The sequence below is a fragment of the Echiichthys vipera genome, assembly GCF_963691815.1.
Source record: "Echiichthys vipera genome assembly, chromosome: 11".
NCBI lineage: Eukaryota > Metazoa > Chordata > Actinopteri > Perciformes > Trachinidae > Echiichthys > Echiichthys vipera.
Genome location: NC_139836.1, coordinates 13,514,059 through 13,539,980, shown reverse-complemented (window position 1 = coordinate 13,539,980; position 25,922 = coordinate 13,514,059). Strand labels below are relative to the sequence as shown.

The window sequence follows — 25,922 nt, the reverse complement described above, 5'->3', positions numbered from 1 at the left end:
CGCCCAAAACCGCCACTCAAGCAGTTTAACCGGGGAAAGAACAGTGCTTGCAATCTGTTGACTGCAGGGGTAGTTTTGCGTCAGGTTCTTTTTTCTCTGTAAGATGAAATATCGGAGATATTTATCCATACAAGTTTGATCCTCAGATGAGGAGTCTGTTGAGCACCACACAAAAAAAATGGCAAGAAGAATGGTTACTTTGTAGTTAGCGTTTTTTAGCTTGTTAGCTTGTAAATGGTAGTGGCTGACATCTACGATAACAGTGTTTTTTTTCTCTCTCTCTGCAGTCCACTCTGCACTGAAGGTTTCAAGTTTAATTTTATGGCTATTGATTGGCTTTCAAAGTTGTGATGTACCAAATCTAGCTTTCCCAGTGTACCTTTGAATCTCAGATTACTCCAGTAGACAAGATACAAGTCAGTATTGTCCAGGTCAGACATTTTAGGGGACATAAGAGCACACATTTTTGAGTGGAGGGGGGCTTTAAGGATTTATAACATGCCAGTTATTTGTTTCTTACATTTTGGTGTCTTGTTTTTACCACTTGCAAACTTGTTTTAGTTTGTTTGCATTTCTGCATTTTTCATTAAATATGCATGACTGACTTAGATTACTTTTTTCATCCAGGCATTTCAAAACATCCAAATTAATAGCAAGCTTATAACAGATTGGATTCTGTCTTTCTGCCGACAGAGTAGTAGCAGCAGCAGCGGAAAGAGGATATTCACACAACAAACACCGCTGCTCTGACTCATCCTGATAAAGCAAAAACGTAATTTTGTTTATGATGAGAATTACTCTCCAAATTAATTTCCACCACAATTAATCTTGATGCCTCACCTATAAGATGTATTCTGCACTTTGGGATTGGTGATAAAATGCTTAATAATTGAGTTGATTATTTAATATATTTTTGTAATGACTAAGCTGTAATGGCTTTCTCTTTTTAATGGAGTTTTTTTCCATCATGGGTGACCTATGTTCTCCGTTGCCTGTGGGCTCAGATATTTAATAAATATCCCTTTATTGTGCTTTATTCCATAGGTGTAGTTCAAGTATTGCCGCTTGTGCTTTTCATATCCCCCATCCCCCATTCAGTCACCAACCCAAAGCCCCATAACCCCATTTCTTAATTAAACCTTTATTTATCTACTTGATTGGTATATACAAGGGGGCAGGGTTAAGTCTCCATTCTCTATTATATATAGGGACTTGACTGGTTTCATCCCTGAGGGAATAGGTCTTTATAATTCCAGCATCGGGATTGCTATAGTTTGCATAGGAACAATATAGGGGCTTAATAATAAGGAGGTGAGACAGACAGTCGTACTGCAGAGGGATGGAAACTAATGAGGTGGGGTTTGTGAAACAGAGGAGGGAGTGAAGATTGAACTCAGGAATAGAAAGTGGAATGAAAATGATAAACTAAACAGAGTCATTCAGACCTGATAAAGATTCTCATATTTTTTACCCACTGGATGAAATAATGCAAAAATGCACCTGTCTGCGGCTGAATCCTGGTGCCTTCAAACCATCGCACTAAGGTAGAAAAGCAAGCCTTATTACTGTACCATTACATTTTATTTCAGTGGGGCTTTGGGGCAGAAAGCAATTACATTAACAGCAGGGAAGAACAAATCTTTTGAAGGTGAACAACACTAAATTTCAAATCTTTTGAAATATTTGTTCAGCACTCAGGAGTTAGTGACGCTTTTTTCATTTAGAACTTTTAGTACTCGATTTAGTACTATGAAACATTTATCAAACGTCACCACTTATTGGTGGTTCAGTTCTCAGCATGTTGTTGTTGGGTCGGGTCACACAGATATGCAGATTGTCACTGGTTTTCACACATTGCTGCGCCCCAGTTTGACAAATTTATTTTAGCTTGACCATCAGTAGTTGGTAACAGCTTGTCTCAGACATCACAGGAGAAGGTAAATCTATTACAGAAACTGGCCAAACCCACTCACTCATCACTAAACCGCTTATCCGGGGTCGGGTCGCAGTCGCAGCAGCTCTAGTAGGGGACCCCAAAACTTCCCTTTCCCGGGCCACATTAACCAGCTCTAACAGGGGGATCTCGAGGCGTTTCCAGGCCAGTGTGGAGATATAATCTCTCCACCTGGTCCTGGGTCTTCCCCGAGGCCTCCTCCCAGCTGGACGTGCCTGGAACACCTCCCTAGGGAGGCGCCCAGGGGGCATCCTTACTAGATGCTCGAACCACCTCACCACGCCAAACCGACTGCATAAACAAAAACCGACAGCAGCAGAGAGATTAGTGATTCAGCTTATTAGTTAGTCAGTGGTCAAATAAGTTTTCTACTTTATTTGCTAAGTATCAATTCTATAACTGAATAATATACCTTAAAAAATAAATTTACCAAAACCTGCATTAATGGACTTTTTGGGTCCTTGAGGAAGGCACAACCAGCTGTAAACACAACACAGGTTATATCAAATGGTGTTAGCAAACAGTTGCCCATTTGCCCATCCAGCAGCAATGTACATTTATATGTGTTCCACTTTCACTGATCATGACAACTTTTAAGTCTTGTTTTCAACTCCTGAAGGAAATATCCGTCCCTTTAGTTCACTTTACCACTACTACTCAAATCTGAAAATATAAAGTACTCGTTGTCAAGTGTATTGTTGAATTAGGTTCGGACTACATAACATGCATTTTTGGATACTTTTACGTCTTTTAAACGTTTAAATTGTTTGGTCATGACACGCTGCTCAAAACATTGGGACTTTTTGAATTTTGTCCACAATGACACTTCTTCAGTATCACATGGAAAAAAAAATACTGTACCTATTTTCCTGTGTAGTAATTTAAAGGTTAAACCAACAATAAATCCCATATAGCAAAATGTGCTGCTCTCTGTAGGTTTTAAACGTGCTCGTCTTACTAACTACACCTTACAGTAGGTGTTCTGCAATTACAGCTGATGGAAAACACCTGCTGTCACATCATTGATTGAAGTGTGGCCAGAGGTAAAACGTTTTTTCAAAACCATAGAGAACATCACAGCAGCAACTTTTTTTAAATGATATTTTTGTGGCCCTTTCATGCCTTTATTGATAAGTACAGCTGAAGATTGACAGGAAACAAGGGATAGAGAGAGGGGATGACATGCAGCAAGGGCCGCAGGTCAGAATCAAAGCCCAACTGTGAGGACTTTTAGCTTCTGCATATGGTGTCCAGTGTGGATAGTAGCTAGTAGCACATTATACCCCCCCCCCAGCCTTGAGAATGAGAGCTGAAAAGTAAATTAATATTGGATTTATACTCATCAGGTGGCCAAAAATATCTCAGCAAATTGACTCCCAAAAGTCTGCTGAAAATGTGCATTTGTTTTCTGAAAGGTATAATCCATTCATCCGTCTATCACTGTGTCTTTTATTCTCGATAGGTTCACAATAAATTACAGTTCATAAAAAAAGGTTATTATTCATTAGAGAGGCCATGCATTAAAATGGTGCTAGTCAATGTATGATAACATATATATACATTTTAAATTATTTTTCATCACACATTGTAAGGAGGTGATACAGAACAGTCACATAACATATATTTCTCATCTTTTATTTGAACAGTAGCATTAAATTGTCTCATTTGCCAAGTAAACATCAGTGTGGACTTGAGGTCATGAGTTCATGAAGACTTGTACATCATTGAACATGAGTTCTGTACTCTCTGGTGGACTGTTTGATTTATTGAGAGTATTCCCAGGAAAAAATATTTCCAAACAGGTTTCGTATATCTGCTCAGCCCCTTGTGGCCAAGACGAGAAACTGCATAACACCTCAAAATAAATGCCAAGTAACCTCTCATTAAACATTACTCCATCCCTCCCCAGCCACCCACCCCAACTCCTCTCCTCACCCCCCACAGAGAACAGCTTAGGTCATTACAGTCTGCTGTCAAAACCTGTGACCGCTCCGCGTTGGAGCCGCCAGGATTAAGGGCTGTGAAAACAAGAACAAGAAGGGAAAGGAGGTGAAAGCTGACAAGAGGGAGCAAGGCCTTAAATATTTTCTCTTTCTTCCCTTCTTTTTTCCCTGCCACAGTTGACCGCGTGCTGATTCTTGCAGCTACTTTGCAGCGGACTGCACTAATGGGAAGGGATATGGAGTCACATGGAAAACATGGAGAAGGAGGCCGGTGCACTGAAAGTGAGGAACAAACATCTCCTGACTGTTGAGTCAAGCTATCACTGCTCCTTACTATATCGCATTTTAACTATGCACTGTAGCAACGGAAATGTATTATTTCTCAGAATTGCCTAGCAGTTACATCACTACATTCTTGGTCAGGTTGTTCCTACTAAAGATAAAATAATTGTCTTGGCTGTGACCAAAGCTTTTTGTAGCAGCCTGAGATACTGGCCTGGGTCATATTTGACTGTTGAATGAGGGCTTACCCCAATGTATGAAATGTATGAAATCAAATGTGGCCCTTCTTGGTCAATCACAAAACCCCTCGGCTATCCGTCTGACAACGATTTTTCCTCTGGGGCAACGGCCAATATTTCTGGGGTTCAGGTGTAGCCAGCTGATATCCAGATAACAAACAATACATATCTGGCCCAAGACTTCCTCTTCCATGCACAGGCCATTGTTTACAGTCCTACTTTTTGTAGGTATTTTGGGCACAGAAAACAGTTTAGCTAATCTTTTTAAGACATATTTGCATATGATTAGAACAATAACATTTTAAAAGCTAACAAAAAAGTTAAGTCTTCATTGGACGATAGCTGATGGGTTTTTCCCATGCACTCCACCTCTTTCACTCTCCATTCTACTCGGACTACAAACGGGAACCAGTACGCTTCCAATACTAAAATATTGTACTGGTGCCATCAATTCTACATTCAAATGTAGATACAGTATCTGTCTGTAGAGATTACTATTTGGTTAATGGTTTATGCTGCAGACCTCATAAATCTGGTGGTCCACACAGGTTATAACAAACACAATTCATAACTGTGATCTGGCAGAAGATACTGGAAGATGTAAAGGAAGAGTGCAAGGGGGACATACAGGAATGTGTGTGTGTGTGTGTGTGTGTGTGTGTGTGTGTGTGTGTGTGTGTGTGTGTGTGTGTGTGTGTGTGTGTGTGTATGTGCACGTGTGTGTGTGTGTGTGTGTGTGTGTGGGTGTGTGTGTGTGTATTTGTGGGTGTGTGTGTGTGTGATTATGTGTGTTTTATTTGTATACAGAAATTGACAACAAAAGCAAATTGCATTCTGAATCAGACACGTAGGGGTTGAAGGGTTGAAGGGTTGAGGCAACATTCTTGCAACAGACCTGTGTGTGTTTCTCTTGCTGTACTATATGTTATCTAAAAAAAAAGAGATCAAGCCTTGCAGGTGTCAGCAGGCGCGGGGAGAATATTTGACTTTATCTCAACAGTTTACTTCTATGTTGACACCATCAGAAATTTCAATTTCAGCCCAACAAAAGATCATCCGCCGACTTTCCCTTTTTTGCTTAGGAAAGTACGATATTCCTGTTTGAATGGCACAATCTTAACTGGATGAATTCCTTCATGCTATCTATTATATATTAAATCAGATCTGGCAAACTGGACAGTAGAGCTGAACCCCAACACTGTTACCCATCACTGTTAATTTGAAATGAGTGTAAAAATCGTGTGTCTGTTTGGACCTGCTGTCCTGAGGAATGGGCCTGTTTGGTGTTTTATTTGCCATCACCTCCGTGCCCAGAACTCTGTTAATCCTCTGTTTGTGTTCAAACACCTTAGCTGGTTGCTCTGCGTCAGGCTGTCTCCGTGCTGGCTGCTGTGAGCAGTCTGTGTAGCTGGCTGCGGGTAGAGCTGATCTGGCAGGCAGCCTGCTGTTGGGGACGATGCTTGAATCCAGAGATGTGTGACAGCAGATAGGGGCTCGCTTTTGTTGGTTTGCCCTCCTGCCCGCCTTTCTGTCTGTCTGAATATCTGCCCGTGTGTTACTGTGCACGTCTACTTTCCTGTCTCTCCATCTGTCTGCCTGCCTTTTGGTCTCCGAGTTAAGAAGGATATCTTAAAATGTCTTGATAAAAATCATTATTCATTTGGCAAGCTTGTCTTTGCATGATTTTTTCATGATATGAAAATATACTTAAACCCTGAAAGTTTTGATGACTGTCTCTTAGAAGACTAAAGGATATCCAAGTGTGTCATGTGGTAAAGATTACACAAACTGTGAACGCTTTCAACACAACTTTCACTTTTCTGTAAACGTTCAACTCTGCTTTCAGCCGGTCGCCCCCTGTAGGCCGCACAGAATCGCTGATCCTGTTCCGCAGGCCCTTCAGGGTCACCAGCAGGCCCTGTGTTCTGGCTCGGGTCCAACCCCTCGCCCTGCTCCTGAATGGTACCCCTGATTATCTCATAGTTTAGCTGGATATTCCCTCATCTCCCCTTTAAAAGAACCGCATTGCTTCCAGCTCCCCAAACTTGTCAAAACCAATTTGCTTTCCTATTATTCCCTCAACTGATTCCACCGTGACCCCTCCTTACAGCCCTCCCTCCACAAATCCTGGACCCTTTGCTTCCCTCGATAGAAACTCTCAACATGACCTGTCCAACCTCTAAACTCCCTCCACCCCCACCCTATGGACTCCTGTGATTGTTTTTTTTATTCTTTAGCCCCCAGCCTCCTCTGTACCACTCTTATCTGTCTAAATGCTGTGGTGAGTTTTCTTTCATCTCCTTGCAAACCTTCAGAGGGAACACAGCAAACGGTGGTGAATGACACCGTTACACGCACGAAAGCAGACAGTGAGCCACTGACTACTAAATAAAACCTGTCTAATATAGATCAACAAACCTTAAACACTTTTTTTGCCAGCGTGGGCAGCACTTCCACCATCATATCCTCCACAGCCCTTCACCCCCCTCACTGCACCCACCCCTCCCTCTCCCATCAATTAGCGCCTCACCAGTGACAACACAGAGGATCTTCATTAGCGGAGAATGCTCAATTATATCAGTTGATATTCCTTTCCAAAACTAATTATCCCAGTTGCATGGTACGGCTGACTGAGCCTGCCCTCACCCTGGGGCGCAGTGGTTACTGATGTGATTTGGTTTTGGCTCCAAGGTCTGCTTTCCTCTCCTCTCTTTTGTTATCCTCTTTTCCCTCTACATTGATTCAACACTGTCATCCCTCCCATCTCAGTATAACCCCTTTGCTCTCCACAGTTCTCCATGATATGTGCATATATAAAAGTTGTTATTAAAGTTATGCTTGCATTATTCCCATTAAAGAAATAGTTCAGGTGTTTTTGAAGTGGGGTTGTATGAGGTATCCACAGTCAGTGTATTACCAACAGTAGATGGCTGTCGGCACGCCTCTAAAAAATGTGCTGCTGTGGATGGCGCTACAAAGCAAAATATATTTAAAACTGTAAAAAAAGATATACAATACATTTTTAATATTTTCACCATTTTACCTTACTGTCACACAGCCCTGTTTTAATTAAACCAAAGGCAACCAAAGCTGTTATCTATGCTCTCGTCAAAGCCCCCAGACTCCACCAGACTCCACCGACAAAAAACGTAATTTAACCTCGTAGAACAATGGGAGTATGGTCTACTGCTGCATTGAGTTTTAACACTTTTAAACACCAAAGTCACACAATAACACAAACAAAAGTGGCTAAAATAAATTTAGCTGCTGCCCCCATCAAGAGCAGGACATTTCTTAGCTTCCGTGCTTGTCCTCCTGACTGGGGACTTACCAACCACCACCTACTTTAGGTAAAACACTGACTATGGATAAGTACCTCATCTAACCCCATTTAACAAATCTGAACTATCCCTTTAAAAACTCAGCATATGGTGCATATGCAGAACTTCCTGTAAGGCACATAGAATTAGCAGAACTGTGATAATTCTACAAAAAGCTCATCACAGAAGCCCTCTCTCTATATATAATCTTGCTCCTTTGTTCATCCTGTGGGGATAGCAAAAATAGACAGCATGCACAGCTATAGCTGAACACAGAAATGGTGCAAAAACTTCTCAAGAGGGGAAACAGGGAAGGAAGGAGGTGAAAACTGCAGAACATATGGTGCTGACGGGAGATGCTGTATATTGGCTCAAAGCATGTTTACGTGGAATTTATCCACTAATTAATAGCTATGACATCTGAAATATGTTGTTTATGAGGAAAATTGCTCATATAGTTCATGAAACCTGTTTTCCCTTTAATTAAAATAGGTCTTTAAAAGGAAGTATAAAAAGCTGTGCATAATTATCACACTTTAGACATCTTACCACTATGTCAGACATTAGAAAAGTAAATGGTTCAACTTGAGTTAATTGGAGAAACAGGAAACAGAGAAATTATTACACTGACTGATATTCACTAACAGTATAGGGTATAGTATTTTTTATCTTAAGCACATTACTTCCATGCTAATCACTTTGTTTTACATTTCTTGACATTGTTTAGTGAGCAATTATTATCCAAATGTGCACACTGAACACTGTCTATGCACTCACTGTTGACTCGCTCACTGTGTTTTCTGCCAGCTTTAGGTTCTGTCGGTGGGCTCCTCGCTGCCCTCAAGCCAGGGACCGGCCTCACAGAAGGTGGGCCATTTAGTCACATTTCAAAGTAGCTCAGGCAGGGGAACACACTCATTACACATAATTCTTCTTCTCCTCTTTCCCCCCTAGCTCCCTCTTTAGCCCCCCCTCGCTTTCTGTATCTTTCCTCCTCCCTGTTTCAAAGACTAAAAGCCCTTACGGTCCGGAGTCCGGAGGTAGATCACTTTAATTCTGCTTCACAGATCTTTTTCAAAAAGACCCGAGACCCGGAGACCTCAGAACCGATGACCGCTGGTTGAACTCGGGCCAACCAGCCAGGACCCGGGTGCTTGTAAACACAGCCAACGTCTCACATGCTCTCATTTCCCCCGAGTGCTTTTGTTCCCTCCCCACAATGGCACTTGATGAAGCATCTGATGTTGAGCAGAGTGTGTTCTTTTAGCTCGGTTGTGTTTGTTTGTTTTTGCTACCACTGGTCATGATTTAAAGGTAGTTTGTTGTCCTGGACCAACTCATTATGTCGGGGTTTTTTTCACTGGTGGTTATTTTGAGGAACTACATTTTAGCTGGGAGTTGTCCCGGGACAACTGAAAACTGCTTTTTCTTTGGGGGTGGGTTTGCTTGTGTGGGCTGGACCTGGATTCCACCGATGGTTCACAAGTTCATTTCTGCAGTCTTCTGCCTGATGTCATTGTCCCAATTTACTTATAATCTAATATATCTAATCTAATCTAATCAGAGGTGATTTAAGCACAACCAAAAATTGATCATTACTGAAAAACACAAAAGCCTTCCTAAAATACAAGTGTATGTATTTTTTACCTCTTGTATTGAACAGTCTAATCAGCTGGTTTTCTTTACAAATGCAATCCATACCCCAGACAAATAAATATCATGAGAAAAATGCAACTACGAAGGCCTGAACACAAAGTCTTACAGAAAAACTGTGAAAGGCTGATGCTTTGTGACAGCAGGGGAGTTTCTCAGAAAAAATGTCAATCTTTGCAGGGCACACTCAAAAATCCTCTCTGATAACAGCAAAACACACACAGCAAAATAATCACACATGTCAGAATGTGGGACATTCCGTGGCATTCACAAGAAGTGAAACCTGTCTGCTTTACTTTAGAAAACACTGTAGACACAAGTTTTCTACAGCCTTGTTGCTTTTACAGTCTCCCTTAAAGGGCAGTTGGCTCATCTCTTTGATGACTGATGGAGGGATTTGTGCTGTGATAATGTCTTCAGGTGCCAGAGGATTGGGATTAAACATACTCCAATTTAAACAGCAAGTTGCCATGGTGATGACCTTCAGTTTTAGCTCAGATGAAGTACTTTGGGGGGGAATGCAGTCACTGGTTTTATTGTCCAGAGATGCTCCAATTCAGCGGGAGCTTTAGCTATGATTGCACTTTCAAATCCTCCATCAAATTATAAACTTTGTCCTACAATATGTCAACTGATGAAAGGGGCAGGTGACATTTCAAATAGTCATGCAGCAGGGAAATTGCACAGTGCACAAATAGTCCAACTTGACAGTAAATCATGACCAAACACTGAGCTACAAGCCCCAAAAGACAAACTTCAGACATCCCCAACCTAGACCTCAGCAACACCTTGACCCGTCGACCCTCCATCAGCTCTTTTATGCAAACACTCCCCTACCACCCCAATTAAGGTGAAAGAAGCCTTTCAAATAAAGCTTATAAGGGCCAACGTGAGGCCAATCTCTTGGCTGTCTGAGGATTTGAGTACCGGGAACAGGCGCTGGTTGAACGGGCCTGGAGAATCACGGTTTGGGGTCACTGCCTATCCCCCTCCAGGGCAGTCCCTTCACACCCTCACACCTGCCTGTCAAAGGAGAGAGCAGTAAGAGGAAGAGGGAACAGAAAGAAAGCAAGGGAGTCAGTCAAACCACGAAGCAGGGGGAGAGTGTTTTCACATTTTTAAATAAAGTACAAACCCCAGCAGACAGCAATAAAACAGTGCAATTATTATCACTATTGACTCAAGTCAATCTCAGCAGTACCCTTGAGGCGTGGTTGGTCAATGTGAATTGTAACAGTCTTGTAGCGTTGACAGCGTCCACTGAAGTCAAAAATGTGGCTAGACTGCCATGCGGTGGAGGTTATGGGAACTACAAGAGCAGACATGCACGGAAGAAGATGCTACACACACACACACAGCAGTGTTATGTTGTGCCATAACATGTGAATTCTCATCCATTAGATTTTTATAACCCTTATATTTCTAAGAACCCACTTTTTGTACATAATTATATAAACCGTGCTTATTGTGTGTAGCTTTATTTACACAACCTATTCCATAAGCCTGTGAATATTCTCATTTGTCCAGGTCATCGTTATCCCCAAAGCAATTTCAGTCAAAAGCAACTGGAAGACGTTTCACCTCTCATCCAAGAGGCTTCATCAGTTCATGTACACATCTGACCAGGCTGGGACTGGTCCAACTATCTGGTGTGGAGATCCAGGTATTTAACCTTTTACAAGGCCGATGATGTCACTGGAACCCTTTGTGCTCCAAGTGTCGTTGGAGTGACAGTCGTTGGTGGGAAGTTGGTTTCGACTTTGTTAGTGCTCTATTGAGTCTAATGACAGTCGTTGGAGTCACAGGAGGCCATTTGTAAACAGCTGTTCTTTGAGGTTAGATTGTTGAATCTCCTGGGAAGGGATGAAAGGGCCGCATTGTAAATTGGAGATAAGTGGTATCTCAGCCCTCCTCCTCTGTTCAGCGATGGTTTCTCTACTTTTACACAGATGGCTTCTTTTACTCCTCTTTCAAACATCTGTCCTCTCTGTCCAGGATTTGGACATTGTTGTCATCAAATGAGTGGGCTATTCCTATTCCATCTTATTTACAGTGTTTGTTTAATATGCTGTGAGTCTTTTCAGTCTAGGATTAAGTATCTACACATCATCAGTGCAACAGATGTGAGTCTTACATATTCTACAAGTCATAATATGTTAACATCCGCCCGAGAGCAGCTGTTGTATCCAGCTGTTATACTTGTGTTTTCAAATATTGAGATAGTGTCAAGGCACATTTAAATAGCCTCCTGCTTGAATGTGTCGTGATTGTACCTTACATGGTTTGTGGGCCAGGGCCGTAAAGTTTTGTTTTTTTTTTTTTTTTGGGGGGGGGGGGGGGGGGGGCTTTTTCGGCTCAAACCCATTTCTGAACTTGTCTGTGTTACAATATACAAATGTTCATGTAATTGTAGGTGAGCATTTTTCTAAGTGTTAAGCACTAAAAGGTGCCCAGCCCAAATGGGTTTACAAGACACTAAAATAAAAACAATGCATTTATTAAAAAAAGAACTGACTTTTAGTTGGATTAGTAACCTCTATAAGCACCATATTAAACACTATAAACTGCCAATATACACTTTCAGCTAGGCAGCCATTTTGAAAATCTTACTATAATATAATAACTGTTCATTATTGTGATTAGTTTGATACATTTTATGGGCTACTATGGGTTTCTTCTTCTACTAGTTTAAGTGCACCACTGATTAGTAACTGAATGATAAAATCATACAGGAAGTAATTTTATCATCGACTTATTTTTATGACAAATAAATTCTGCCAGTGGGGTTGAAATACTCCAGGGGAGTGTCCCTTGTTTAAAAAGCTTCATTAGAAATATAAAAACATATTAGTCTAGTGTGTTAGCATGCTAACATTTACACAGAAAGCAAAGTTAAGATGAGGCTGATGGGTAGGTCACTACTTTTGCAGGTATTTGAACATTTTCATTTTAGGACCGCAATGATTAGATACACACAGAGGCAACAAACATACTTTTACATTGGTTGTATTTGTATAGAATCATTCATTTTATCATTTGGTCTGTACATCAAGTATTAGCTCCGCTTCCCGTGCATTTCCTTACAATAGTGTATATACAGCTGACAAAGAATAGACATTCGTAGTTTCTTTAGACTAAAATACATTTTATTTCCAAATACAATGAGAAATGTATAGAAAATAAGTAAAACAATCCACAAAAGATTTGAGTGTGCAGTTTGCTACTTATTATGATATATTGTAACATTTTTTTAAATTAACATTTCAACTAAAAATGTATAAAGATACCAGCAGCAGCAGGTTTTGTATTTAATATACATCACACCAGAAGCGTGGTCTTTCAAACATTTCCTGACATTAGTTTCAAGAAAATTACACAATAAACAGTATTTATCATCAAATGGACATTTTTTTAATTACATTTTCTATACAATATATACAGTAGCCTCTCTTTGAAGGCCATCATCCAGTGAGGCGTGCTCATACTAATTCTTTAAGTGACTTTTAACACACTGTATTAACCTCATTGGTGTAACGCACCTTGCCTCGCTCATGTTAAAGGCTTATGTGGATTTGTCCTGTGTAAGTGTTTTCTCACCACCTTCTAAAATATCTCACAGCTCGCCAGGTGTCAGATTGACGGGTAGAAGGCTAATGGTGTAATGACGCATCAGCTGATTGAACTCTCAGTGCCATATTTAGCCACAGTAACATCAGCTGCCACAGGAGCTATGCTGAGATCCTCGAGCGTACATGTATGTAAGTAAAAAAAGAAGACAGAAGCCGTCCAATAGAACTTGAAAGGTGATTGAAAACTCAAAAAGATAGTCTTGTTCCCATTATCCTGTAGTATCACACCTTGTGTGGTGTGCATCAAACCAGGGTGGGGAAACTGATGAACAACATCTCTTCCTCTTTAATGTAGTAAGCAAATTATATTTTATCTCTGCCTGTTATTCCAGTACCCAGCCAGTATTGGCTGAGTGAAATCCATTGAAAGATGCAGCTACTGCTTAATGGAGTCAATTCAACACGGTGTGTAATGCACACCTAGCACCACAAGCTCCTTGATGTCTAGACTGCTGTTTTGATAAATAAGGGAAATCAAACTGAGTGGAATGGTAGTACAGCATGTAGTGTAAGATTAGGCAGGTTTTCTTGTTGCCTTTTTGTAATAGGTTGAATAAGAAAAACAGTAGTAGATGGATACTTGTTTGCATGGTAAAGTTGGACAGTATGTTTACTTGAAAAAGCAGTGGAACAACAGAGGTAGAAACAGCAGCAGGTAGTTGAGTCCTGGCAGCCGGCAGGCAAAGCCCGTCACATTGCAGTCATCGTTGTAGCAGCAGTGAACTCTGACCCCGGGTGCTCTGTAGCCCTGGCTGTTGGCCTGACTGCAGAAAGACTTGTAGGAGCAAGACTTCATCACCCCACCTGACAAAACAGATAGAACTACAAATTAGTCACACAGGTGTAGCCCGTCTCACACAGAACAACTAATATACGTTTGATAAAAATTGCTGCTGATTCAGCCAGGCTATAAAGTTTTAGTCTTGTTTTTCATTCTTAAATGGGTCACCTTTTCTGTGTGGTGTATACACTACGTGAAATAAACCCAACTTTAATTTGAGAAACTGGTCTTTGAGGACCACAATTTGACCAGGCTGTTCTCATTCACTGTTCGTTCATATACGTAACTACAAAAAGAAATGCACCGTAATTTTGTATGAAAGCTACAAACTTATTATGATATAAATTATGTCTGTAGCAAAAAAGGAAATCAGCTGATGTAATTTAAAGCAACCAAACTCCCAAAACCCAGGACTTTTACCTGGGGCACAGGTGTTCGTGTCCCGGCGGTGTTTGTTACCTGGAAGTATAAAGCCAAACGGCAACATATTTTCCCGTTTTCCGTAACTGTCACCTTTTGTTGCATAAACTTAAAAGCTGCGGTCCGTTTTCACTGCATTAAATAGAATGTCATTTGATATAAAATAAATCTGTTCTCTTCATATTTGGTAAGATATCAAACGAACCTACTAATGAGAATACGTTGAGCTGAGTGCCAACTAGTTCCATTAAATTCGAGAGAAGGCAGACAACTCTATTGCAGATATCTCCAACACTTGGCAGCTTACGTGATAAAATGCTAGATTGATAAATAGCGCTACAGGTAAGAGGAAAAAAAAATACTTCCATTTTGGGAAGAACACTCCTTTAACTTTGTGAAGGGGAATTGTCTCGGATCCCAGAACACATGTTGTCCTAATTAAGGATATTGATCTTGTAGGAACAGCAAAGCTCTTGATTTTCTTAAAAGCCTTGGACCCCCTGCTGAATGGGATGTGTCTCCAGACAGCAGCCTGTCCATAGGCACACTTATACACACACGCACACAGCCTCACATACAGATACAGAGCTAAGTTAGAAAGGCTACTACACTGTCAGTGTTGGACTCACTGTCATAGCCCACCACCGTAGCACAGGCATCGGAGTAGCTGGGACAAGATTTGGAGCCTTGCCTGTTGCAGTCCTCGTTATTTGAGCCCATACAGGTATAACATTGCAGAGCTACACCTGAACGAAACAGAGAAGAAATACTGATTCAGTGCAAAGCATCATGTTGACAAAAAAAGTTCAGTCATCTTAAAAGAATAGTTTTATCTCGGTGTCATATGCGTCAAAGATGTCACTGCATGAAAACAATGTACTCATACATACACTTTATATAACAGCAAGTTATCGGCAGGGAAGCAATACAGAAACGTTATTAAAATAGACTAGGTTGCTACTGAGGTACAGTTATACAGAAAAATACACTACAGATTTTAAATGCCAGCCTTGTGTTATTCTTAGACTGACCTGGTTTGAAACGGTTTATGAGGCTAATGTAGGCTTTTCTAGCAAATATCTCAAATAAATAAAAGAAAATGCCCTGTCAGATGTATTGACTTTTTTCAAGGCACTAATAAGCTTCTTAATGTTACTGCTGCCATGTTTGTCCTTTACAAATCCAATTTTAGACATTGTTGCAAGTAGTTTTCAAGAGCCGCAGCTGCTCTGGTACAGTAAAGCCTGCATTACATTGTGGCACGTGCAAACTAACTCACAATTATCGGTCCATTGTTTAAAATCATTAGAATCTACAAGGGGCTGAGCTCTGGATATTTGACTCTTTATTAACACTGGATCTATGGGTTTGATGAGTGTGTACACACTTGCTGGCTGACTGATTGATGGCATTGTGTCCCACAGGCACAGTGAGAGAGAGAACTAATTAATCACTTCCTTCACATGTCTTCCCTAAATCAAGCAAAGAATTAAACTCAGATTTAAAAACACATTTTGAACATTCAGCTAAAGCTTCGGGGGCCCACTTCAGCACATAAAACACTCAAATGTCTTTCTAAAGCTCTCCGGAGGAAGGACAGCTTATTTGAGAAGTAGCTGACCTTTGAAATATATCACTTTAACGCTTTCTTTTGAAAACCTCCATCGGTCTCCAAAATTCTGAAACGGATCTTCAGACAGAGCCTTTAATGCGTCTTCCTAAGCGGATCAAAGCTGGACTTATAGGAATGGCTGAAAGTTTCAAACATATTTTGTAGCAGCACATCTCTTGTCTTGGTCGTCAAAATAAGCCAGACTTGTCTTTTCCATCCAGCCATGATGTGCAGGAGGACAGAAAAGTTGATCTGACACACAAAGTGTCCATTCAGGTATAGACCAGAGACGGAAAATGGTGATGGTGAACATAATAGGCAAAGTATGAAAAAAATGGAAATTTCAGCTCTTTTCCTGATAAAAAGCACAACTTTAACACTAAAACAATGAAAACAACAGAAATGCAACCTTTCTTGTATTGAATTGAGCAGTTGGTCTAATGTCTTTGCCTCTTGTGTGTTAATATGACTTATAAATACCCCCTGCTGTTTGGAGTTGACCCCAATCTATCCCCACAGCACAATCACTCCACACACAAGCTGTAAGACCTGGCCTCCAGGCCTATTAAGAGATTAGCTGCTGAGATTGCATACTAGTTAAAGAGGAGGATGACACACAAAAATGACCGGAGAAATGAAAAGCAATGAGCAAAGCTGACAGAATATAAAGTGTCATTAGAAGGTCTTAAAAGCCTGAAATATAAAAAAAATAAACTATTCCTGGAAATTCAAAAGTGGCATGGGAGAAAAGTACCTGAAGGGAGATACAAGTCCAAACGACATGAGGACAGAAGATAGATCAGAGATCTAAATGGAGTAAAGAATGAGGTAAACTTAAAAAAATAATAAAAACCTAGTCCTTACTGTTGGTTGCTAGCAGGACGAGAGAAAGCAGGAGCATCGGGCAGTACTGGACAGCTTTCATGGCGCTTGTGGTCCTTGGTCGACCTGGTCATACAATGAAAAGCAGGCTGTTTGCTCTTAAAGCCCCCCAAGCTTAACGTGATCTTTCAGAAGACCGTATATCCTCTCCTCTACTGACCAGGAGATTAGCATCCCCTCCACTGGGGCCCACGGCTCAGTGTTGAGTGTCAATAGTTGCTTCTTCTGCCTGGATGGACAAAAGATACCTCACCACTGTGCTCTAGCCACACCCATCCTGAGTCTAGCTCTTCCCTTTTTTTTGTCCCTTTCAACACCTGCTCAGCTCCAGTCCTCACTTCACCCTGCTGCACGAAGAAACTGATCTCTTAACTTTAATTGTCCGTGTAGTTTTTGCCACAGGACACGTGTTGTCATGTGATTTAAGTTTTCCCGTGTGAGATTAGTATATATAGATGCCTTAATTACATAGGGATGTACTTGGTGTAAATGTTGCCCCTACTTGTTCAGCTAGATATTGAAGATTAACTCTGTAGCTGTATTTAGAGTTATAAATCAGATATTCTGCATATACAGTTTCAAGAATTGCTGTAAAGCATTTCAGCTTGGTTGTGATCTGTCTCAGCAGTGTTGCTATGCTATACTTGTTTATTAAACATTGCACAGCCGTCAGATTAATTTGTTGGAGGCAAAAGGGATGAAAATGTGCCTGCTTGTGTGTCAGATACACAGCAGGAGGATTCACACAAATGCGTTTATGGCATCTTGCATGAGCGTTTTGGAAAGGCCCTTACACCCCTCTTCATTAAACCATTTCATATTTTCTGTGTACTGACACACAGACTGCTCAAAGGTTTAGAAGCAGCATAATGCAACAGAAGAAGTACAATGTACATGAAAAATAAAAAGTATATGTAAAAACTGAATACAAAGTAGGATAATTATTATACTGGTGAAATAATAAGAATATAAGTATATATATATAGTGAGCACAAAAGTATATAGGAAGACTATGTATACTGACTTTATTAACCCAAGCTAGCTCTGAACTTGCTAAGGGATTAGATTAGAGAGATAGTGAGAGAGCTGGGGGCTGAGAGTTCATATGTTCATTATATTTGCCTCCTTCAACAGTCATGTTCTAAATACGCTCTTCCAAATGCATTTTAAACTGCATAATATTTAACACTATGTTATTAACGGTATAAGCTGTATGGTGGGCACCTTGCGGTGGTGTGACATGCAGGTGTTGGGTAAATTGATGAAGCTAAATTGCCCGTACGTGTGAATGCCGATGTGAGTTTGAATGGTTGTCTGTTTCTGTTTGTCTCTATGTGCCCTGCGACAGACTGTCCAGGGTGTACCCCGCCTTATGCCCAATGTCACCTGGGATCGGCTCCAGAACCCCATAACCCTGTCAGGGAAAAGCAGCTGCAGATGATGGATGGATAAGCTGTATAGTATTCTTTTCAAACAAAACAGTGAGATCCTGGCACTCCCAGCCATTTTTTCATTACTTTCACTGATCTATTTCAATCTCTCTCAACTCAATAATTGCCCTACATGGTGGGAAGACACGTTCTGTGCAGTTGGGTTATTAAGGCCGGCTATTGTGGCAATAAATATTCTAAAGATCAGCCTCTCAGCAGTCTCTAATTCTATTTGTGTGTTTATTTTCCTCCTAAACACAAATATGTAGATACATATTCACCAGATAATTATTTGTTACCCAATGGCAACTGTGTACCACCTTTGTTAGACATACCCGTTTGGAAATCTCTAAAAAAAATTGTCTATAATGCATCAGTGCATCACAATGTTAAATAATCATAATCAAATCCTAAACCATGATTTATCATTGGTCATGCCGGATCAACTAAAGTCATGAGAAAGCATGTCATCAGTGTGCTGTATTGCCATCTTTTATTGCACTTTGTAAGCAGATGCTGTACAGCAGCTGTGCAGAGAAGGTATCCCTCAGTGTGACACGACGACCATAGCAGAACTAGGACATAGCCGTCCAAAATTAAATTACTCCTGGTCACGACTGAATAAGGTCACGATTAGTTTGCTTTATATCAAAATAAAATCCCAAAAAATAGTAGCACAATTTCATAGAGAAAGCTATGACAAGTATGACAAATATCTACAAGGTTACATGAGGGAAGCGGGCTGAGGATGACAGAATAATTATCAAAAATGCAGAGGAATCTTTTTCATACTTGGAATTTCCTACAGTATATACAAACATATAACATTACAAGTTCTACTTCCTCTCCCACATGCAGTAAGCTACTGTGATAATTTGTGTTCTCTGAGTGGTGTACCAACATTTTATGAATGAATCTAAATCTGTTACTCTTTAAGCTTTAGTTAATCTTTCTCTTGTGTCAAGAGGAGACAACAACAGGAACGGGTAAACAGTCTTCTCCCTCAGGGGCTGTCATGGCAACGTCATTATAGATAATTTAACCAACAAAAAATGCTCTCGCTTTCTCATTATCATACATGCACTCACACGCACAGACACACTGTTATGATATGATACATCTTCTAAAACTTTAAACCCGACCCCTGATACAGTACGATACACTGACACATCAAAAATATACAGAGTGATTAGGGGGAAGCCTTTCCTGTGGATCCTGTATACACAAAGTCAGTAGGAAATTTCACCACAACACCATTTTGGCTTTAAATGTCCATCAGTCCTTGGAAGAGTGGATAATATCACTGATGCGTTTCCTTTTCCATCATTTTCCCCAACCACTCCTCCTTCTCTGTGGGGTTTGGCCTGGTGAGGTGTGGTTGCTAACTCTTCCCCATCTTGGCGATCAGCTCATCACAGATCTTTGTCAACTCCTCGATCTCTTTGTTCTGTAAGACAAATGTTGGACTAACATTTATAAACCTATATTATCTTTTATTTCTTTTATTATTTTACATCCTTTTACATCCAAAGACTGAGGAATTTTGACTGACCTTTTGCTCCAAAGTACGTTCCAGAGAGTCCACCCTCATCTGCTCCTTCCTTAAACTGGCCTGGTGGGCGGCCTGCTCCTGCTTGGCCTTGGCCCGCACCTGAGCTATGTCTGAATTAGCCCTGGAAATACCAAAGTGGTACAATGTTTACTTGCACTAAATATTCTGGGTGTTGCCCTTATTCCGAAAAAGACAATATTCCTACTAAGCTGTTTTCATGGCTAATGCAACAGAATATTCCAAGGATATTCTGTTTTATATGCAGCCTTGAAATGTGAGCTTTGCGGAGAGTGTTGCAGGAATGAATACTAAGGCAGCGAAATTATTTATAATTTTCGATGGCCAGTTCCCTCGTCCTGAAGTCAATGGGTTTTTAGTTAGATGCCATAAATAAGGTATGTGGTTAACACAAGCTTAATAGATTTTAACATTCTGTTCTACGGCATAATATATGTCTATATTACACTATATGCATGTAAACTTAGTCAGTGATAATCAAGTCAACTCTCCATAACCTCCATAAGCCTGGAAAGTCATGCAAAGCCAATACAGAATTGATTTTTAGAAACTGTATAGAGATGGATTATAAATAATCTATAAGAACAGCTAATTGGGCACTGAGTTATTGTGTAGTGATTGTATTGAAGTGTTTTCCCATTGGGGAAAATAAAACAGTCATGGAGGGATAACTTGAGATAATGAGACTCACTTGTCTAGTTTCTCCTCTGCATGAATCTTCAGGGCTTGATAGCGCTGTTCCTCCTTGCGGACCCTGGACAGATACTCCTGAGCACATTTCTTTAGAACCTCTTCATTCTGAACGGAGTGAGAAATATTTTAATCATTTTCTGTAATGATTTGAAAGCTCAATTTTAGATGACTTACAGGGTCGGTTATGCTGAAAAAACTAATTAGCTGTGAATAACTTGTATGTTAGACACCTTGCGGAAGCCCTCCAGGACATCTTTCATCTTCTCGTAACGTCGGAAGAGGTCGGCCAGAGACTTTTCCACAGAGTTGAGGTCAGCCAAGGCCTGGTCCTTTTCCATGATCAGCTGCTGGATGGTGTGGTGGGAGAGAGACTTCTCTTTCTGGTCATCCTCTGTTGGACACACACAAATATACTGTAGATCAGATCACCTGTTTTGTTCTGAAGCATCGGCTGTACTGGGTACATATACCAACACACATCACGGACAAACACACACTGTTATTTTTGACAATATATATAAATGAATTTGTGGGTTAGTATGATTTAACAACATGTTATACTACACTATATGAGTATTTCTGCAGCATGCAGACAAAAACACTTAACAATGGGAAAATCAAAGAGACCTGTATACCATAGAAACAGAGCTGGCAGCTGGTTTGCTTTGGGGGGCTTCTGGACACGTCAGAATTAAATGACAAAGCTAACGCAGTATTTCAGCTCCCTCCCAGCTTTCCCTTTCCTTTCGTGTCCAAAGCTAAGATGACTATCCTGCTTAACTCCCTAAGTCTGCATGAGTTAGTTCTGCAACCAAGGTTACGTAAAGTAAATGCCAAATGATTCTTCAAAGGGGGCTAATTTTCAGGTCCATACTTGTATTTGGGGTTTTTTACGACAACATGTTTACATGCTTTAATGTTTTAAAAAAAACATTATTTCTCGAATAATGTCAGTCTAAATATACCTGTATTTATCCTCTGTCTGAATAACCTTGTTTTAGCGCCTGTCTTTAACCCCTTCCTCCCAAAAAAGCCCAGTCTGCTCTGATTGGTCAGCTTTTCCAGGTCTTCCAAATCTGCGCTTTCTGTGTCTCTGCTCCATCATTGCAGCCAGGCAATGACTGCAACACCACTGTAGCAGCACTTTCTACCTATATATAAATAGTATAGATGTGACTTCACAACTGTACAGAAGTCCTGACGGCTTTTTTAAAAGGCACAGTTCCTGAAGAAGGGCTGTGTGCATTTCCTTGTCGATTGAGCATTTTGATACTTTCACCATATTTATATAGCACCTTGATCTGCTGTATAATAAAGAAAAGACATGGAAATTTCATTTAAATACAGGATGAAAAGCAACAAAATGGACAAACAAATATCACTGGATGAGATGAAGAAAGTGAGCACATCTGCTCCCCTCTCTGACGGACGAATGGAAGGATGTGAGCTGACACAAACAAAGTGAAGGACAATTCCGCGTTACTCACCTGGCATGCCTGTCAGGGTTATCAAATAGTAAGGGGAGCAAAGATGGGAGCAGAACAGAAAAGAAGGGACTGTGTTAAGTCAAGCTGGGAGGGCAAGACACGTGAGAGCCGAGTGTTAGATCGTTGCTTTTTGTGACAGTGCTTCGATGAGAGTAAGAAATGAAATAAGACAGCAGCAAAAATCAAATCTCCAGGTGGTGAAGAAGATGTAGGTGAGAGCTGGAGGAGAGTGAACCTGCAGCAGGATTTAGGAGCATTTAATTTAGTCCAGAGAAGCTGGACTGTGTGGACCTCCCCCCTCCAATGACATCAGGATTCACTTCATATCAATCAAACATGAAAGCAAGCATATAGCAAATCTACCTTGTGTCAGAGAGTAAAAAGAACACTCAACTCTCTGAAATCAGTGGCAATGGAATAAGGCACACAAATACGGAATAGTTTGCTCAGTTTGCAAATAAACAAGGGCAGCAAAACGTGGTGGCAAAGGTTGGGGAACAAACGTAATTGGTTTAAAAATAAAATGCAGGTGTACTGAAAAGACAGAGGGTCCAGTAACTTAGGACCAATGCTCTGGAGTTTGTAAGAAATGACTCACCTATCATCTGTGCAATTGTCTTCTCATACTCAGAAACAATCCTCCTATGGATGAAAAATTGTAGATCATGGATAAGGTTATATCAGAATGATCAAATGATTTCAAAGTATACATGTCTTGTCATGTAAAACAGTTTAATTTTATGCAACTTATACACTTTTCTCCACCAATGAAGATACAGGTTTCATTTATGCACCGGTCTGTCTGCTTGTTTGTTAGAAAGATGGTTAAATAAAAACATATAACCAGAACTGGGTGGATTTGTCTGGCGTCTGTGGATCTGGCACTTGTGATTTGTTTTTGGTCATAACATTGATATTGCATCCATCTGCTGCAAGTTAAATGACAAATGTGCTATTTTAAAATATTATATTATGTTCTACAACTTCAGATAAAAGGGTTATAGATTTGTAGCAGCCCTGAACTACTCCTTTTTATTTTTTATTTATTTATGGACTGTGTGTGTAGTTTTTGAGTCTTGCTGCTGGAAGTCCCACCACACTCCAAGTCAAGGAGCAGCAGGGCCCAATAGGAAGCCTGGTTTTCTGAAAAGCAGGTTGCCAGCGGTAAGAGGATTGATTAGCCATGCCTCCTCCTTAGCCTCTTAGCCCTTCCTTATCCTGAGCCCAATCAGTCAAATGAAGTAAGCTCTGTTTTATCGACACTAACTGATCTGTGGCCAGCTGGACGCATATCCGCCACCTGCTGACAGAGAACAAGGTCTCAGTACTGCATATCCCTATCTCCTTTAACCCACATTGATCTGTAGACGTAAATATGGGTACAGTTAATCTTGTTTTGAGCTGTTGTCAGGCAGTTTGTGGTGTATAATCCAGATGACACCAAAAGACCCAAACAAATCAAATCACAGCCCCTCTGGTTTGTTTTCTCGGGTCATATGGCACCAATTCAAAAATATTTTGTGCCATTTACTGCATAGACATCCTAGTTTACGGCTCTACTCAACTCCATTGACTCTTTTTTGGTTTGCCATTAGCAAAAATTGAGGATAGCACCTGGTACGTTCTTTGTACCACTTCGGTGGAGGTGCCAAGTGGCCTGAACCAATAGTAGAAGTTGGAGTTAAAACACTACAGACCAGTGACTGGTCAGCAAGAATCATCACTAACACGACATGGGATATCCTGCACAAACCCGCCAAGATACCGTCAATACCACAGCAATTTGGTATTCACTTTGCCCCAGATTTTCAGCCCATAAAACTGTGCTATACACTTGATGATCATTGCCGATGAAAGTCTCCAGTAAGTGTCACACTGATGTCACAGCGGTTTTCACGCAGAGTTTCTACCGTGGTCAGATGAGAACACCACCTACACCGAAGGAGCACTATCCACAGTGAAAAACAAAATGGAGAAAAGCAACTGGTATCAAAAGTGAATTGAGTCGAATCGAGTCGAGCCAAACATTGCAGTGGAAATGGGCCTATTGTGTCACATTTAAAAGAAATACAGGGTGGTGTTAAATCCATGCTTTAGTGCATGGGAGGGACCTCACTGTGATGTAAGTGATGACAACAAAAGACGCTACATCTTACCTCATCTCCACCACTTCCTGTCGGCTATTTTCATACTTCTTCTGCCACTCCAGCACTTCTTTCTCCTTTACCACGATCTGAGGGGGGTGACACCAATGTTAAGTGTGAGTTGAACTCAAAAGAAGAACAGCATATACAGTATTTATTACGTAGAGAATAAAAAGAAAAGTTTTGGGGCGCACCTCCTCTCTTGCAATTCCCAATGAGTGGTCCAGTTCTCTGGGAAGGTGGGGACTGTCCCCTTCGATGTAGCTGGTGGTGGTCCTGGTGTATAGTGAGTTCTTGGACACGCTACTCTCTACTGGGGATGACAGGTCTCTGTGCTGCTTCCAGGAACCAAAGGTGGAGCGGGAGAGGAAAGGAAACATGACCAGTTACAAACAGACTGGGCTACAGATGGGACAGCCTCACCCTCAGACCAACACACATGAACCAAACCGCAAGGCAGCATCAAACTACATCAAAATGTACCACAGAGCAAAATTAATATGTAAATGAGGCAGGTTGGTGATGTTCCTGAAGACTTGGTCAGCTGCCACATGATTGGATGAAACAGTCTTCATTGCCACAGTATTAGCCAAGTGATTTGGCTGATGCTGCCCCCAGCTGAGCGGTCATGATCACTTGCTCATCGCAGTAGCTTGAATGTGATTGGGCCCAGGCAAAGCACACAGGAAAAAGGGCAGCAGTAGATACAGTAAGGACTGCATCATTTACAGGAGAGGGAGGATAGGGTAGCGGACTGGGCAGCATGGGAAATAGATGTTAGTCTCATGTTAAAGCATATTATAACATAGTGGCCTTACCTGTTTGTGTCTAGAATCAGAGAGTGCAACCTTCTACAGCATGTGCCCAATTCTTTTCTGATTACAAAGACTATGATGAACCAGAGGATTCACAGGATTTATCCTTACAACGACTTTGATTTTGGATACAGAAACTACAAACCAAAGTCTATATGCATGTGTTCATGTGACCATTGCAATATATAGATATATATGACAGTGCTCTATCAACACTTAATCCTCACACAAAACATATCAAAAGGCAAAAACAATGCTTGTTCTAGCACAATTTTTGGTCCTCTAAAACTCTGAAAGGGATTTAGTTATCCTTGGGAGAGGTGGATTATGGGTGGATTTGATTATATGGTGGTTGCTCACAGGGGACAAGGAGACTGAGATCCACTTATAATAATACGTGGAAAAGAGAGTAAAGTGTTTGGTCTGCCTGGAGCAGTAATTCCATTATTCCACTGAAGGTACAGTGAAGACCACTCAAGTTTAAGTAACCATGGACCTCTTTTGCTTTTAGGCAGGTACTGATTGGGATTACCTTCCCACTTCAGTGAGGTTTAAACAGAAACTTACTGAATGCACGCTTGCTGCTGCTTTAGGGGGCTAGGGAACCAATCCATTTTGCCCAGAGTCCCAGAAACAAATGACCATTTCTGCAGTGGAAAACTATACTTAAACTCAAAGCCAGTCTTTAAGACAGGGCTATAAGACAATAAGATATAAGAGACGTGCCCTGTTGGTAATCCAGTATTGTAAACAAAGCACCTTTACCAGGTCATCCTGATCACATGTTAAGTAAATTGCAAATGTTTAAGTGTCTCTCACAGGAGTGCTATAGGCAAAGTTCACACACTACAGAGGGACAAACTACTTAATGTGAACAAGAAACAGACAGTTTAAGATAAGAGGTCCATCCACAGGATAAACACTATGTCAAACAGAAAAGCACCCCAGTAGTAGGTTTATAAAGACTGGATATAACTGCAGATTACATAACTAATTTGCTCACAGGAACAAGGTACGGCTATGGTAGGTTAACATGTCGGGGGACTAAAAGAAAATTCTCAGACTTCT

At 40.8% G+C, this 25,922-nt stretch overlaps 2 protein-coding genes across 8 annotated transcripts in view; both read right to left on the bottom strand.

Annotated features, from left to right (window-relative positions):
• Positions 1-13,630: 13,630 nt before the first annotated feature.
• ly6pge (lymphocyte antigen 6 family member pge) lies at positions 13,631-16,758 on the bottom strand (the record flags this gene model as incomplete). The annotated part of the gene is made up of 3 exons (XM_083923019.1): positions 13,631-13,824; positions 14,851-14,967; positions 16,698-16,758. 3 exons carry the CDS (start codon positions 16,756-16,758, stop codon positions 13,631-13,633), a joined length of 372 nt encoding a protein of 123 aa, XP_083779145.1.
• Positions 16,759-18,621: 1,863 nt separating this feature from the next.
• Positions 18,622-25,922, bottom strand: part of tacc2 (transforming, acidic coiled-coil containing protein 2) — a 54,979-nt gene continuing 47,678 nt past the window's right edge. For all 7 annotated transcript variants that reach the window (XM_083923301.1, XM_083923304.1, XM_083923305.1 and 4 more), the window contains 7 exons: positions 24,234-24,374; positions 24,052-24,128; positions 22,494-22,537; positions 20,639-20,799; positions 20,407-20,513; positions 19,698-19,818; positions 18,622-19,592 (listed from right to left, as the gene is read on the bottom strand). In XM_083923301.1, the coding sequence (XP_083779427.1) occupies positions 19,527-19,592; positions 19,698-19,818; positions 20,407-20,513; positions 20,639-20,799; positions 22,494-22,537; positions 24,052-24,128; positions 24,234-24,374 (717 nt within the window). In that variant the 3' untranslated portion in view covers positions 18,622-19,526. The remainder of the gene's footprint in view (positions 19,593-19,697; positions 19,819-20,406; positions 20,514-20,638; positions 20,800-22,493; positions 22,538-24,051; positions 24,129-24,233; positions 24,375-25,922) is intronic.